This window comes from Amblyomma mixtum, chromosome 2 (assembly GCF_055824585.1).
Source record: "Amblyomma mixtum isolate Tamu chromosome 2, ASM5582458v1, whole genome shotgun sequence".
NCBI lineage: Eukaryota > Metazoa > Arthropoda > Arachnida > Ixodida > Ixodidae > Amblyomma > Amblyomma mixtum.
Window position 1 is genome coordinate 104,526,468 of NC_143013.1, and position 16,614 is coordinate 104,543,081.

General features: G+C 45.6%; 1 protein-coding gene across 1 annotated transcript in view; it reads right to left on the reverse strand.

Annotated features, from left to right (window-relative positions):
- The window catches only part of LOC149360373 (uncharacterized), a 28,664-nt gene extending 16,748 nt beyond the window's left edge, over window positions 1–11,916 (reverse strand). The window contains exons 1-2 of the mRNA XM_089569262.1: window positions 11,818–11,916; window positions 6,640–6,791 (exon numbers count right to left, since the gene is read on the reverse strand). Of these exons, the coding sequence (XP_089425388.1) occupies window positions 6,640–6,791; window positions 11,818–11,916 (251 nt within the window). The remainder of the gene's footprint in view (window positions 1–6,639; window positions 6,792–11,817) is intronic.
- Window positions 11,917–16,614: the final 4,698 nt, after the last annotated feature.

Genomic DNA, 16,614 nt, shown 5'->3' on the forward strand with positions numbered 1-16,614 from the left:
TTAGGCTTCCGTGGAGCGTTTCTTTCGCTTTTGGAAAATTTTTTACTGCAGAGAACGCAATATATCTCCATTGGCCGGGCAAAGAGCGCTTCTTTGTTAATTAAAGCTGGCGTCCCGCAAGGTTCTATAATTAGTCCCCTGTTATTTAACGTCTACGTGAATGACCTTTCAAACTTTGTTCCTGTAGGCCTGTACCAGTACGCTGACGATACTGTACTTGTAACCCAGTCACCGAACTACTCTGACTCAATTTCTTCTCTTCAAGCTGCAGCAATAATTTCTATGGACTGGTTCTCAAAAAACCTAATTAAAGTTAACAGCTCTAAGACTCAGCTTATATGCTTTCACAGCCCGATGAAGAAGGTAGACTTAAACCATCACCTTTTCTTGCACGGATCTGATTGTTCCCAATGTCAATGTGTACCCTTGAGCTATACAAATACAGTGAAATACCTAGGATTATACTTTGACAGTGCTCTTTCATGGAATGATCACTTGTCCCACGTTTGTAAAAAGCTCCGAACCGTCTCCTGTGTGCTTTACAACATCAGGTACTACATGCCGCTTTCAATACGTAAAGTTATCGTAAACGCCCTTGGTTATAGCATACTGCGCTATGGCATAACTATTTATGATCACTGTGCAGTTCGCTGAAAGTGCAGGATTAATTCTCTCCTACGATCTTTATTAAAAAATATCGGCTATGATTTAGGCCTTCCCTCCAATTCTGATCTCTTTAAGGTATTTTCTCTACCTGATTTTGATCGCCTTTTGATGGAAACGATCGTCCTGAAACATTTTTGGCTTAGTGACTATAAGATTCCGTATGTTCCCACACGGTCTCTTCGACCGAAGGAACCTTTTTGTATTCCCCGACGGTCTACAAGATATGGAAGGCGTGTAAGAGATTATTACGTTCCCTTTCACTTTAACAGGTTACCTCCAAGTGTTCGCCGGGCAAAAACTAAATACAAAATAAAAAAGATGCTGCGATACATTAATTAGAGGGTTTACGACATCGTGCATGTGCTTTACCACCTGTCAAGTAAATCTTGTGATTTCATTGGTTACTGCTGTTTTTATTGCACTGATCTGAGGTATTGTCATGCCACTTTGGTTTTTCTTCCTTGCGATTTAATCTGATGAGGATTTATTTTTCCTTCATGTAACATGAGTCTTGTGTCTATTTTGTTCTCACCGTCATACTAATTTGATGTCCGTTATTTTTTAATGTGTTTTTTTTTTGCCTGTGTTTTTTGTCTGCGCGGTTCCGCTGCCTGTCGGGCTCTGCCGCTCAAGCCCTATGAGGCTTTGGCAGGCCGGATTTCTGTACATTTTTTTTAAATATTTGGCGCAATAAAGTATTATTATTATTATTATTATCATTCGCTGCGCAGCTATGAAAAGTAACAACCGGTTGGAACGGACCACAAATTCGTACCGCCAGGGGGCCATGTCATTACGCCACCAGGACAATGCACAGTGCGAGTGACTTGGAAGGGACACACCTATGCCGCTACCTTCATTGTGCTACAGCAATGTTGCCGCGAAGTGACCTTGGGCATGGATTTCCTTAATGAGCACCAGGCGATCATCGACCAGCGATCCGAGCTGATCACGCTTTCGACGAACGAGAACGAGGCCATTCCTTCTATGAGAACTCTGGAACATCCAGTTTCCCTAAGTGTCCTGGAGGAACAAGTTAGCGTCCCACCCCGCTCAAGCGTCATCGTCACAGTAGGTGCCGCGAAAGCCAATAGCACTGAAGCTAGCATCTACGGGAACATGCGGTTGCTTCTAGACCGAGGGTCGGCATCGCTAGAGGAATCGCACATTTCCGCAATGGCCAAACTCATGTACTGCTTACTAACTTCAGCGAAGAATACCGGCACGCGAACAAATTAACGACGATTGCTTTCTTAGACGAAATATCCGACACACGAGACTTCTTCGCCCTCTCCGACCCATACACAGATGATCCGCCGCGCCAAGAGAATTCGCCACTTTCGACATCAACCCAGCCCTGCCCCGAAACAAAGAAGACCAGATCCGCAATCTGTTTCGAAGATACAGCGAGTGCTTCTCGTAATCACCGAAGGTCCGACAAGCGCCGATTGCCAAGCATCGCATTAAAACCGACCTGCAAGTCCGATCTCTCCGTTAAAATCCCTACCGAGTGTCGCAAACAGAACAACAAACCATCCGGGATCAAGTGGAAATGATTCGCGACGACGTCATCCAGCCTTCAAAGAGCCCCTGGGCGGCGCCGGTTCTTCCAGTGAAAAAGAAAGACGGCGCACTTGGATTCTGCATTGATTACCGCCGCTTGAACAACATAACAACGAAAGACGTCTACCCCCTCCCCCGCATTGATGACACACTGGACCGGCTTTGTAACGCCAAGCCTCGAAGAGGCTCATCGATGAGCCTCAAGAGTGGCTACTGGCAAATTGAGGTTGATGAAAGAGATCGTGAGAAGACCGCATTTATCACTCTGGATGGCCTCTTTGAGTTCAAGGTGATGCCATTTGGTCTCTGTTCCTCACCAGCGACGTTTGAGCGAGTAATTGATACAGTGCTGACAGGCCTAAATTGAGAATTTGTCTGGTATAGTTAGATGACGTCGTTGTCTTCGCCTCGAATTTTGAAGAGTGCCTAAAAAGGCTCCGAACTGTACTAGACGCGATGAAGTCGTTCGGCCTAACCTGGAAAGCAGAGAACTGCCACTTTCCCTATGAAGAGCTGCTGTTTCTAGGGAACACCGTTAGCAAGGAGGGAGTACGCCCAGACCCGCAGAAAACAGCTGCTATCGCGCTATTTCCACCGCCGGCTGATCAGAAAGCTATGCGCAGATTTCTCGGACTGTGCGCGTATTACCTACGATTTCTCAAGACCTTTTTGCGCATTTCCGAGCCTCTGACCCACCTGACAAAGGCAGACGTGCCATTTAAATGGAAGGCGCCACAAGTAGAAGCCTTCAATGAACTTCAGCGTCGTTTACAGTCCCCACCGATCCTCGCACACTTTGATGAAAACACCGATACTGAGATTCATACCGACGCAAGCAGTGTGGGCCTAGGGGCTGTCTTGATGGTGATGATGACGCATCAATGTTTGCTTTTGGTCAACAAGCCGATCTCCCTGTGCCACCGCTATGTCGTACGCAATGTCAGATAAAGACCAGTAACTCGACCACTACCGTGAGATGCCATAACAGATGTCCTCTGCCGGGCAACGCATGATCAGTCTGCAATTACGGAAGATAATGGAAAAAGGAGATATACAGGAGTTATCAACACCTTGGGCTTCCGCTGCCAACTTGGGCAGCGCTGACACCTTGGGCAGTTTGTCCTTTTGCGCACGCTGATCATACCGTGGACGGCGTTCAATCTGAGGCCTACTTCTTGTTGGTGTACTCGCGGTGCGAAAACTGGCATTTAGATTGCAACCTGGATAACGTATTAGTTGAGGAGCGGCATTTCGCGAGCATAATGAAAGCCCTGGTTATGGGCTGCACTGGTTTCCGTAGGCTGGTCTTATTTAAACAATAAAAAAGCGCCATTTCGGCAGGTAGCAAAAGTGGGCGGTCGGCATCTTAGCCGACCAGGATAGTTTATGGTTTTATGGGGTTTAACGTTCCAAAACGACTCAGCCTATCAGGGACACTTTAATGATGGGCTCCGGATATTTCGACCACCTGGGGTTTTTTAACGTGCACTGACATCGCATAGCAAACAGGCCTCTAGAATTTCGCGTTCATCGATATTCGGTCTAGGTGACCGGGATCGAAACCGCGCTTTCAGGTCAGCAGCCGAGTACAATAACCAAGAAAAGACTGATTGTGTTTCAAATTTGCGGACTGTAGCAAAGTTACGCATTTAGGGCGTTTGTGGGCCCTAGCGATCGTGTACGTCCATTAATCCAATCTATAGTCTTAGTTTTTTCGCCGTTGAATTGCCACCTCAGGTGGCCACACGAGCGCGTTTCATTCTTCAGCCAACTCAAACTTTTGCTAATTTCTAGCCCTGTTTCGTGCCACTTCGATACTGCGGCTCCCAACGAAATTCGCACCGAAAACAGTAGCGTGGGCATCGGCGCTGCGCTGGTCCAGCTTCAGAACGACGCCCAGCATGTTATAGCCTGAGCGAGAAGCAATTTAACGAAAGGAAAACGCTCCTAGACAGTCACAAAAACGAGTCTCACCGTCGTCTTTACCGTCAAAAAATTTCGAGCCTGTCTCTATGGACGCCACTTCCACCCGGTCACCAATCGTTATTCCCTGATTTCGCTCATTAGCATGCGGGATCCTTCAGGGGGACTTGCTCGCATGGCCTTATGTCTTGAAGAATATGAATTTCGGTGCCTTATAACAGCGCTCGCCGTGACGCTAATGCTCAAGTTTTGTCTCGCCATCCTCTTCCTGACACGGCAGCGGGGAAAAGGCCTTGATGACTGCCTAGGCCCCCGTCCAAGATTTTGCCAAACCGTGGCACGTTCAGGTACGGGAAACTATAAGATCTTGCTTTGGCCCCTGGTTAAACACCCCCCACGCCCACACCTGCCTGTGTTATTCGGGTAAACCTACTTTTAAAGAGAACTACTGAGCTGACTGTGCCGGCTTCTGTGCGTAGAGCCGTTGTGCATGCAATGCAAGATGACACGCCCTCCGGTCATCTACGGTTTTTCTGCAGCCTCTTAGAATCCGACAGCGTTTCTGCTGGCCCGGGCTCTACACGACAGCACAGCACTCTGCTGCAAACTGTTTTCCCTGAGAACTCCTCCAGCGGTGGAACGGTCTTTCTGCGGGCTTTCTAGAACCGGTAATACCACCCACATAACCTTTTCACCAAATCTAGAACCGGATAATTCTTTCGGTTAACCTCCCTGCCTTTCCTCTTATTCCTCCTCCTCCTCCTCCTGGAATCGACTTGCTGGCTCCTTGCCAAGTTGCTTTCTGACCTGCGCAAAATTATCGTGACCGTTGACTGTTGACCTGGTTTAAATGAACGGTTTCGCTGACTTCTGTAAAACCCGCAGACAGCTTTCATTTTGCTTAATTACGTGTTCTTCGCCGCGGTATGCCTAGAGTAATCATCAGCGAGCACTTTAGACAGTTAACTGCCTACGCTGTTGAAGTATTAGTCCGGTTGTGCGGCTCCAAATTCCGCCGTTCTTTTCTTACCAGCCACAGGGAAATGATCCTAAAGAGCGCATAAGCTGTATCCTTATCAACATATATCCGTGTATGTAGCGGGCAATCATATGAACTAAGACGTCGTCCTGCCATGGGTACATACTCATAGAACACTGCGAAAGGCGAAGCTTGTGGATACTACCCACTGGCCCTCCCCTACTACTTCCTCCTCCCGCCGAGCAAACCTGGCCAAGGGATTCACATCCTCTGTACCCACCCACTCTTCCGTCTCATAGCATCTCTGCCTCACTGTAAAGCACGTGGATTTGCTCGCCTAGTAAACCTCACATTTCGAGATTGTGGCAAGGCTGGGTACGATGAAGCACATGTTGTGGTGACCTACGCTGCAGAAGAATTTGGCGTCATCTGGAATCTGTGGTGCCTCCTCAGCTTGTTGCAAAATTTCTCTTTAAAGTATTCTGCGCCATTTTCCTCCATCAGTAGGCTTAGTTACAACAACTACAGCATGCCAAGAGTTACTGCTGGGAACCGCAGCTCAAGAAAGAGGCACGTTTCTCAGAACACAAGACTCGAATGTCGTCATCGCAAGTCCCGTCAGCTCGCTGGAGGGCGAACTTTTTAGTTGCCGCGGAAGGTGTTACGCCGTGGTGAGCTGTAGGCGGAACAGAAAATGGTGAATATGCGAGGACATTGCCTGATCGTTTCCTTTTGCCATTTTTCATTATTTTGTAGATACATTAAACCCCTTTTTCACCATATGTAGAAATGATCTGCCCAGACATGTGTAACAAATTCCACATGCATGCTGTTTTGTATTTGAAATTGCTTGCATTTCTGTATTGATAAAGAGACAGTTTTATGCGCAAGTGAACATATTCAATGAAAAGCACCCTCTACACTCGTCTTTGCAGCTACCTGACTACTTTCGTTTATTGCTCGAGTTTATGTTACATTTAACCACAGAAGCGTCGCCACTCACCTGTAAATTCACTTGTACTGTGTGTCTTGGCGTCATAGCAGTTAAGCCAGCCCTTTCACCTTTGTCAGCATTTTCGTTTAGAATTTCCCTTTGGACTACACTGCGTAACGTAGTCCGGAAATATGTTGCTAATTATTACGCGTTCAACAAATCGCAACCAAGCTGCCATAATTGTCTTGCTTTTTTATATCAAATGTAGAATGTTTCTTGTGTAAATCCACAATATTTTCATTATGTAATTTATTTTAATAATTTCTGCAGGTAGCAGCAGGTAAGTATCACTACGTACACTAGCCGTTTCCTTCAAAACTCGGGTTGTTGATCAAATCACTCACAGCTGCTTGCTTATTCCTTAGGCCAAAAATTTAAATAACTCGAACACATTAGTAAGAGTTTAATTACATGTGATGGCAGCGCATATTTCCTCTTCAATTTTGCTCCCGTGGGCTGGTTTTCTCGCTGAAGTTTTCAACTGACAAAAACGTGTGCTAAAGTGGACACTCACTGCGGTTGCCCATCTTGTCCTTTGACATGCCATGTGTAGGTGAATGTCCTAGCAGAGGCATTGAATGCAGTAAGATCAGCCGTCACACACTCCAGCATTGGCAAGTCTGTCTGCGCTGCTAGTAGCACTACATGTGGCACCGATTCAGCAGTCTGCAAAAGAGAACAAAATAATTAAAGCATTGAGGCAAGTTGACCGCCGTGGTGGCTCAGTGGTTATGGCGCTCGGCTGCTGACCCGAAAGACGCGGGTTCGATCCAGGCCGCGGTGGCCGAATTTCGATGAAGGCGAAATTCTAGAGGCCCGTGTGCAGTGCGATGTCAGTGTACGTTAAAGAACCCCAGGTGGTCGAAATTTCCGGACACCTTCACTACGGCGTCTCTCATAGCCTGAGTCGTTTTGGGACGTTAAACCTCAATAAACCAAACCAAACCAGCACTGAAGCAAGTGCCACTTCATGCATTCGTGAGCACTTCAGATGAAGAGGGGTAACATCGCTTAAAAATAAAGCCTACAGCGGGATTGCATTAACAAATGCTGCAGCTGTTCATGTGTGTGAAAAGTTATGCGCGTAGAATGGCCCCAGACAAAAGCTTACGATTACATTTTTTATTATATAAGAAAATGTTTCAGATCTGTGAGCAGTTTAGATTATGAAGACCGCCTAAAAGCTGATCAAGCAGCACGAACACGGCTCAGGACTCGTGTGTTCATTCTCCTGACTTTGGTGCACTGATGTCCTCCGTGACCAGCCACCAACTTGCACAGCCTACTATCCTTGCAAACGACCGGTCACCTAACGGGTGGATGCACAGCTAAACAGCAATGTACATACAGTCTTTGTGAAAACTTTAGGGCCTAAGGTGTCTGCTTCTGAGCAACTGCAGCGCGGCTCCTCTTGCATACTCAGGGTCACTAATCTCACGAAAGCGAGAGGAACTTAAGTCCTAAACTCTCCCAAGGTTATGACTGTCGACTGTGCTTAAGAGCCCCGCTATTCGGCCTGGAAGCAAACCCTTTCGGCTGCATACTTTTGACAAAGAATGTAGTACGTGTTTTGTGACATGCGATGTTTTCACATTTAGCCAAAGAGTAGGGAAGTAAGCATCTTTGGCCGCGCTGGTCGTGGTCAGTACTTATGAACACAATAATGCCCTCTGCTGAGAATTACAGGACCAAAACTAGACTCGGGAGGTAAATATTTTGCAGGGATTTTTTATCGCGGTACACTTCGTGCAAACTGCAAAAGCATGAGCGAACGGCTGAGAGTCACCTCAACTCAAAAGAAGGAAACATGTTTGTATCAAACATCGGTGATATCAAAGAGCTTTCTTTAGGGGTGTTTGTAGGACTACGCTTTTGATAATAATGTGCTTTAAATCTATAATGTGAGAATTGACTACTGACATACGATATTTAGCTGTTATAAAACAAGAAATCAAAACATTGAACTAGAAAAAAAAGAAAAAGGGTAAATAATGTGCTATGCGAACGCAGCTCGCTAATCGAAGTCGTGAAAGCATATGAAATGTATTGATTGGATACAACTGGTGACCAATGTTTGGAGAGTTCTCGTGGCCACTAACTGCTCAGTGTATTTCGTTACAGCTTCATTATTTCAGGTAAAATTGATTTATTTCGTGCATGAAAGCCATGCTCCACAAAAACACAGAGCGTAGCATGACGAACCAAAGCCAAATGATGACCAGTGACTGATGAAGTAAACATTGTCTGAGAAAGGTTGGACTGGACATAGTCTAGGCAGCTGTGGGATGAATAAAAATGGCGACGATGTAGACGTAGAAAACGAGATAGATAGCACCCAGGTTATTATGTCCACCCACCAATTGTTTTATCTAAACGGTTTAGAACTTATAATTTTAATACTGTGGTCTACACGTACCCTGTTCTATATGCGTCAGCCCTCATGTAACCACTGTAAAAATGACTAAAATCTCTGCTTGCGGTGCGTGTCCTCGTTCTTCCCTGGCAGTTTTATTAGTTTTTATTCTATACCATAGTGCAGGCTGCATTTTGCAGGTTTTTATTCTATACCATAGTGCAGGCTGCGAGGCCCATAAAGGGGGGAGTGCATTGTTAAACAGCAATATAAAGTAAAAGCTAAACATGCTGTCAAATTAAACGTCAAGATAAAAAACACATAGAATGCAACATAAATTGACAAACAAGGTCATTTATAATACTTGTACATTGTAAGTGCACTCTATCTTGGTACAGTGTCTCAAACAATTATAGCCTCCGGGAAAACAGAACATTGAAATAGTTTTCTTTAGGCACTAAATTCGAGCCACTTACAACGAACCTGATGGTTGTGCGGGTTGCGACCGGTTATGCGGAATTCGTAGTAATTGGACTACTCTTTATAACAGCCAAAGATAATAAAACGTACAAAGGCTACGTTTATTGATTTATGAAATGCGTTATGCGCGTCTACTTTTTCAGATAAGGCCTTATCAAGATACTTTCCTATCTCTCCAGCGCGGTATTCTGTGCGTCACCATAAGCCTGCTGCCGACGAACTGCTTCAGTGTTGCGATATCACTAATCGCATTCAAAGCGCTCATGCCAACCTGTGGGAGTCGCCATTCTCGGAAATTGTATTCAACAAATTTCTCTCAGTCAAACACCTCTCGGATCTCACGAACAGTCGGGGTCTGTCTCTCCAATGAATGGTGATTATTCGCGCCAACGAAGTCATCTAAGGCGAAACCAGGTCCAGCCACATTTACACCAAGGGCGCGTGGTGTTCTACAGCGTCCTCCATCGTTCACAGCCCCATAGACACCGCCTTAAACTTCTGCTGCACTACGCGCTCAATTCCACCCACCCGGCCTAAATCATTCCCACTGCGACGCACAAACAGCTTAGACTCAGTACACCGGCATCCGGTCGGTCGATTGCTATCAAATGTCCTGGATGACGCTATGAGCGCACGAATGTTGTCCATGCCCAGTGGCTGGGTGTTGCACGTTGCATTCGGTAAGGCTAAGTTTTCTGCACCGAAAACAAGTTCGTTAAGAATGGCTGTCTTTGTTACGCAGCCGAATGCATTTCCGCAGTTCAAGTGCAACCCAGCATATAGTACACCGTCATACTAAGCGGTATTGCAGTCTTTGCGCTCATGCGAAAAAGCAAATTTACTTCCTCGAATACCAAAGAAAACGTAAAGATGCAGTGACAAAAATAGCACAGTGCACGTTCGTGGAGAAGGTATTAACTGCAGTGCCTGCGAGCAGACGGCAGTTAGTCCTTTGGGCAGGTGATGTATGCCAGGTGACTGCTGGTCAACCAGAGCATAACGCGTAACCGGCTCCTAAGCTTCTGAAGTCGTTGCCACTGGTTGATGAGTGACAGTTTTCAGTAGTTGCGCTTTCAGCGCTGTCCCTCTTTGAGTCCAACTACTCTTCTCCTTCAACTTGAGACGTTCTGCACAGCCGGCAACTCACCCTTAAAGACCGACTTTGCGGCCTGTCTGCGCACGTTTAGCCGGTGGTTATCTACTTTCAGCGCACCTTTTTCACTTTTTTAAAGTACTTTATTTTTCGCGGGGGGGGGGGGGGGGGAGGGGGAGAGGGGGTTGGAGGCAGCCACGTTCTTTCCGGAATGGGAATGTCGAACGTATCACGTGGCCCGTGAAGAGATTTGTGATCCCCACGCACTTCCGAAAAGGAACAGTTTTCCGCCTTCAGGGCGGCAACTGCAGTTGTTCGATGTATCTGAGACGCAGTGCCATAGCACTACTCGATATTTTAAAGATAGCGCCACCGTATTTCGTAATAAATGAGCGTTCGTTATAACTGCGTGTCATTATAAGTGGGCTCGACTCTATACTGAGCAAGATCTAAAGGTTTAGATTATCCGGTGAGTAAGGTTCCTAGTGACGTTGAGAGTTTTGGAGCATTTCAGCAACGTAATTGTGAGATATTAGATAGAAAAATTTCCGCGAAAAAGTTCGAATCCAGACTGCACCGTCGACATAATATTGGTTTCGCTGAGACTGTAACGTTTCCACTATATTTCGACAATTAAAACAAAAAAGCACAGAGGTTTTGTGGCAATATATTAGCACCTGTATATAGGCAAGAGTATGTGGGGCCTAGAGATGCGCTCGTTTTAACACACTCCATACAGAACACCGAGATACTGACCTTTTCAACGAGACGGGTGCAACTTTTATTTTACGGAGTTTAGTGCAATGTTTGAGTAGAACAAATAGAGATGTCAAGAATAGCATATTGAAACTCACGTTGCTTGTTACCTCACACCGAGACACATATATATGTTCACCTCGCGGTTATTAGAGTAGTGAGAGGATAGGAAACTCGAAATGAAATACTGTCTTTTCAAGCTTCGATTTCATGACTGACTTGCTACTGGAAGGAGGAATATGGTTATGGGCGGTTTAAGCGGTACCAGGCCATCAGCTGATCGTAGTAGTTTGAAAGCGACTCAGGCATTGACAAGCATAAGATTCGGAACAGGAATTTCGAATTATGTAGTTTCATTTCCCCAGGAAACTTTCCTCTTTTTCTTGTAAATTTGAATGTCCCAACTTGCCTAAGTTTCTTGAAATTTTTTCGAAATTTTTCCTTCCTTGTCCCCATCAATATTGTATTGCAGCGTTCGCGATTCTTTCTTCCTTTGAGGGCAGAATTTCCTGCCTTGAATCATTGTTGCTACCATACAATATTAATAACTGAGGTAAATTTAATGCAATGGCTTAATATTACCGCTTACTTCTCGTTGATCACTTGACTGCGCGTACAGTAGCATACAGTCCAACTTGGATATTCTGCGTCTGCCTGACCCGCTAAACCTTGAAAAACGGTGTACATTAGAAACCACACAGCCTTAAATTTCCTTATCCAAAGTTTTAGAGCATTATGAAATATAGTGCTAAAGGTCAAGACGGATAGCAGGAAATACATACTCTGCGGAGTCATTAACTTGCTTTCTAAAGGCTGTGCCGCCTAAGACGTTAGACAAACAGCGAGACTGGTATAAATGCTGGAACAAACAAAAAATTCTAGAAACAGAAGGGGGGGTTAAATAATTCTTTCCTTAGGATAGGTCCAGAATTTTCTGAAGCCCTACAGTTCCACTGAACTGCTACCGCAATCGATGAATACGACCGATATGATATGAACGGGTTTCTTACTCTAAGGGAGTCCACAGGTTCATTACTCTTCTCTTCATTTCCGAAGGAGGTCCGGAACGGAACTACTCCCAACAGGCAGAAGATGGCGATCAAGTTCATCTCGTCCCATCGGCCTTTATGCGACCTTTGTCACAGTGTTCCCTAATATAGCCCTGCCGAACTACGAACATGCCAAACAGTAGTGTGTGCAGAATAACAAGAAGTCGTGCTAAAGTTTATGCACTTTTTCAATTTTTTTTCGCACGCAATGCAAGGAATGTTTATAAAACAGCGGACACTTGAGTGCAATGCCCTTCTGCAGCCGTACTCTACCTTCGCAGGGAAAAACTATAAGCACAAAACTTGACTAAATGTGGCTTCGTGCTGTTATCAGAAGACACGTGGCTGAACAGCCAACTATTAAAAATTGTCAAGAAGGCAATGGACCCATGCATCACAACCACATCCTGCCGTTTTGATGTCCGCTGTATATTGGGAACCTACACACAATAGGTAAAGGAATATATTTTACGATAACTGCCGCAGGTCAAAGCACTCACAAGGTTGAAATAGAATTTTACATAAATGGCTGTATGATAACTTTGGCTATAGCTGACAGAGTGGTATTGCAATCATTATGCAAAACGAACGCGGTGAATTTCATAGTTGGTCGTCATCTAATTCGATGTTACGGGGTAACGAATACTCGTACAAATGAAATTTTGAATTTCACTCTGATATAACCTGTAAAGACACTTAGTTATTCAAACCAATGTTTGTTTATTTTTAGGGAGTGATAATATTTATAGCGTATCTGAGGTAAATCTGATGCAAGACATGACACGATCCTGTTTGATCCTTGACTGTTCTTTGTGTAGTGCCCTTGCGGCTTTGAGCCTGCCACAACACAACCCGTACATCAGTAGCGTTTTGCTTCTACGTGTGCCTAATGTAAAACATTTAGCGCTGCAGGTCTTCCAGTACTACAGGTCACCGAAAAACAGAATACAAACGATATTAAACGACAGTGGCGCCACTATTGGAGAAGCTGATTGGTTGCCATCAAGTCAGACGTGAATGCTGTGACATGGAGATGTGCAACTATATATCGAGTATGAAGGGCACTGAGCTGTGAACGCTTCAAATAGAACTGAAATTACGATTATCAAGCTAAAGAAAACAAGTAAACGAGGAGTCGCTATGTAAGAGGCGCACTTTACTGATGTACTGAAGTGTAAGCAGGGGACCCAAAAACAAGAGTCGTAACGACGTCTGCGAAAACAAGCAGCTTCATAGCAGCACAATTATATTCGTATAATGAAGCATACGTCATCGACGTGTCAGCATGAGCCTAATCAAAATTAGAATAGAAGCCGAACTAAATGACAAAGACCTTTTTTGCTTCGTCACAGAACCAAACAGAGGCAGTAGGTTTAGTTTGCTGACACATAAGTTGTCACATGGCAAGCAATAAAAAAAATCAGGAGAGGCTATGCTGCGAAAAAGCCAATTTGCGAGCGCTTGCATAGCAGCAAGTGCTCATGTTTATGAGCGCCAAAATTAACGGGGTTTGAAAGAGGCGGAGGACTGTGTATATAGCCTGTGTAAAAGTATACTGCCCACAGGGTTTGCTAGTGCTAGTGTTCGATCCTCTGCAGATCATTCTGCTTCGCCATTTTTCGAAATCTCTCATGCCTGAGAGGAGCTCTCATCCTCACAGTTATGACTTCAGAGCTTCTATGGGAGCCACAAGGGACCACTGCATGGCTTAGAAGAAAACCTCCTGGACTGTAGACTTTTGACACAATTAGGACGTAAAGCGACTACAAAGCAACACAAAAGCATTGGAACATTGCCCCTATAGACGAATTATTTAAGCCTGGAAAAAGAAAAAGCCTATATAAATAACACCTACATTCTGCTAGACGCAAATTGCGGTTATGAGCTACTCTATCTCGGCGAGTATTAGAAAAGGCCAGTAACCGCCATCAAACTTTGTCCTGGGTAATAAAAGTGGATGTACAGCCTTTGTCAAAAGTTTGGAGCCCAAGGGGGTTTTCTTTTGAGCGACACTGTGTCGTTCTTAACGGATCTCTAGCACTCCGAATTTTCTGGACATTACAAGATTTCTGGTACTGCCTCCTGCAATAGGTGGTACTTCCGCGAATGGTCCTGGAGTACCAGTATAAAGCTTGGAAGTGAACCCCCTGGGCTCTAAACTTTTTCACAAAGACTGTACAAGTTAGGGATAATGTTCAGCGAGCAAATATCCCCAATTTAACCACATGCACCTTAACAGTTTCGGCATTCCTCTCAGCGTCTATCCTTCTTACAACATGCAGTTTGAGAGCTGTTTGAAACAGCGGTTTGAAACAGCTGTTTGAAAGACTAATTTTATCCTGGCATATTGACACGGCCTCTTTCTTTATTTCAATTAGTTCTTCATTCGATATATTGCGAAAGTTTAACAGAAGCTATAGTAACATCTCGGTCACCAGAATTTTGTAAAGTGCCTTTTCTGCATGCAGCTTTTAACCGTCAAATGTCGAATATTCGCTTGCATTACAGATAAATTTTGTCCAAAATCAGGATATCAATTATGCAAGTGTTACTTTGTCAATCCCGAATCTTTTTTGCTGCAGCACAAGAAATTCTATAACGACGTATTATGTTTTTACTCTCTAGTAAAGAGTGATATCTATTACGTTTTCAATGCTCATCATGAATTGCTTGGTAAGTCTTGAATCCTTTCACTGATGCCGCCGCGGTGGCTCAGTGGTTATGGTGCTCGGCTGCTGGCTCAAAAAGCCGCGGGTTCGATCCCGGCCGCGGCGGCTAGAATTTCTTTGGAGGAGAAATTCTAGAGGCCCGTGTCCTGTGCGATGTCAGTGCACGTTAAAGAACCCCAGGTGGTGGAAATTTCCGGAGCCCTCCACTACGGCGTCTCTCATAGCCTCAGTCGCTTTGGGACGTTAAACCCCACAAAACCAAAACCACACCAAACCTTTCACTGATAACATCTGAGCGCACTTTGAGTTCGTGCCAAGCGTCAAGTGACGTTTTCATTCTTTTTCTAGTCTGCGGCCGCTTCCACGGACAAGAGAATTGCTCTTGTATCCAAAATGTACCACACTAAGTCGCAAAAAATTTACTGCAGACAGGTGCAGCCAAGCAACCACCAAATTTAGCGCAATACGCTGCATGGAGTAAACGTTGATCGTTGTCTTCTGACATTGCCGCTATCAGTTTGACCAAGAGCCGCTTCGTATCCTCGTCCTGCGTGGTCAAATCTCTCACGGTATTTGAATGCGGTTGTGTAGTGGTGCCCGGTGAGCTCGTTTTTGGTGATCCGCACTAGTCTCTGCCTTGAGGAGTCGACGGCGCGACCCACTCCAAGGTGAGAGGCTGTTGTCTTTGTTGTACCACCAAGTACGAGCACCAAATCCTGGTCTAAGGAAGACTTTCCTCAGCTTTAGAGAGTCGTCACAATCTTATCAGGGCTTTGTACGCTCGTTTCCTTTGTCTGGTATTTGGTAAACCGTACTGCGCTGCGACAAGTTGTTGTTGACCTCTTCAGATATGGCACATGCCCATGAGAGAGAAATAGTCAGCGTTCGCAAATGAGCATGAGCTGTTGGTGTCCTTGTTCAAACTTTTATTGGCCCAAACACAACATTGGGGGATTCGCCCAGAATGAGAAGGCATAAGGACCTTGACAAAATAAAAACATGCTGCATTCAGTTCAGACAGTCAGCGTAGTACTGCAAGGTTTTAGCATGGCAGCCGATGTGATTCCAAAATGAAATATTGAAGGCGTAAAAAAATACTCCTGTGCCAGCATCTTGGCTCGGTGTCGGTGATTAATAGAAATAAAACTTCTGAAACCGAAGGCAAAGCTATGAAATCACCTTGCAACATCCAATTTCGCAACAGAAGCAGTAATGATGATGATGATGATGAAGTCTTCAGGCTTAATGGCATCTTTAATTCCTCGGAATACGTACCCAAAGTTAAATCATTAGCTTGGTGCCAAAAGGTAATCCATTAGCTTGGCACTAATTTGCCTTCTTTGGGCTCTCCTCACTGAACCCTGGCCAATGCCCCGTCGTGGGTATGTGCCATGCCACCAAGGCAACAACAACAACAACATACCGACGCCGGGGAATTGGCCAGGGTGCATATCACCACTTGGCCAGGTGATGAAGAGGAAGAAGAATGCTCGGCCCGGTCTTCGAAACGGTCTTTCACGCCGTCAAGTGCGTCTGCAGCTGGATTCCTGTCGGGTGTGCCGCTGCCCTTTTTGCCGAGGCGTACTACGCCTACGTGTTCGTCTTCTGCGGCGCCTTCGTGACAGAGAACGTGCTGCGGGTCGTCCTGGCCGGAGTCTTCCACTTACTGCTGCTATTCTGCCTCTGGTCGTTCACTCAGACCACGCTGACTTCTCCGACGCCTGTGCCCCGCCACTTCCAGATAAGCGGCGACGAGCGCCGGCTGCTGGCCGATGCCGCAAAGAACCGGGCCCGCAGGGATGCCCTGCTGGAAGCCATGGCGACCAAGCGCGGCGTGCTCACCCGTTGCAGCGGTGGCAAAGTCAATTACTGCGACGCTTGCCGGCGAATCAAGCCCGACCGGTGCCACCACTGCTCGAGTTGTGAAAAGTAAGAGGCTCAAACTCCTCTATCAAGTTCCTATTGTAATTAGTGCGAACGGGCAGGTGGGACAAGCTTTGTATTTGTTTGCCGACAAATTGTAAGTCTGTATGTGTGAGTTTCCCAGCCTTCGTACAAACCTCCGTTGCCCGTGGTTGCTAAACCTGTG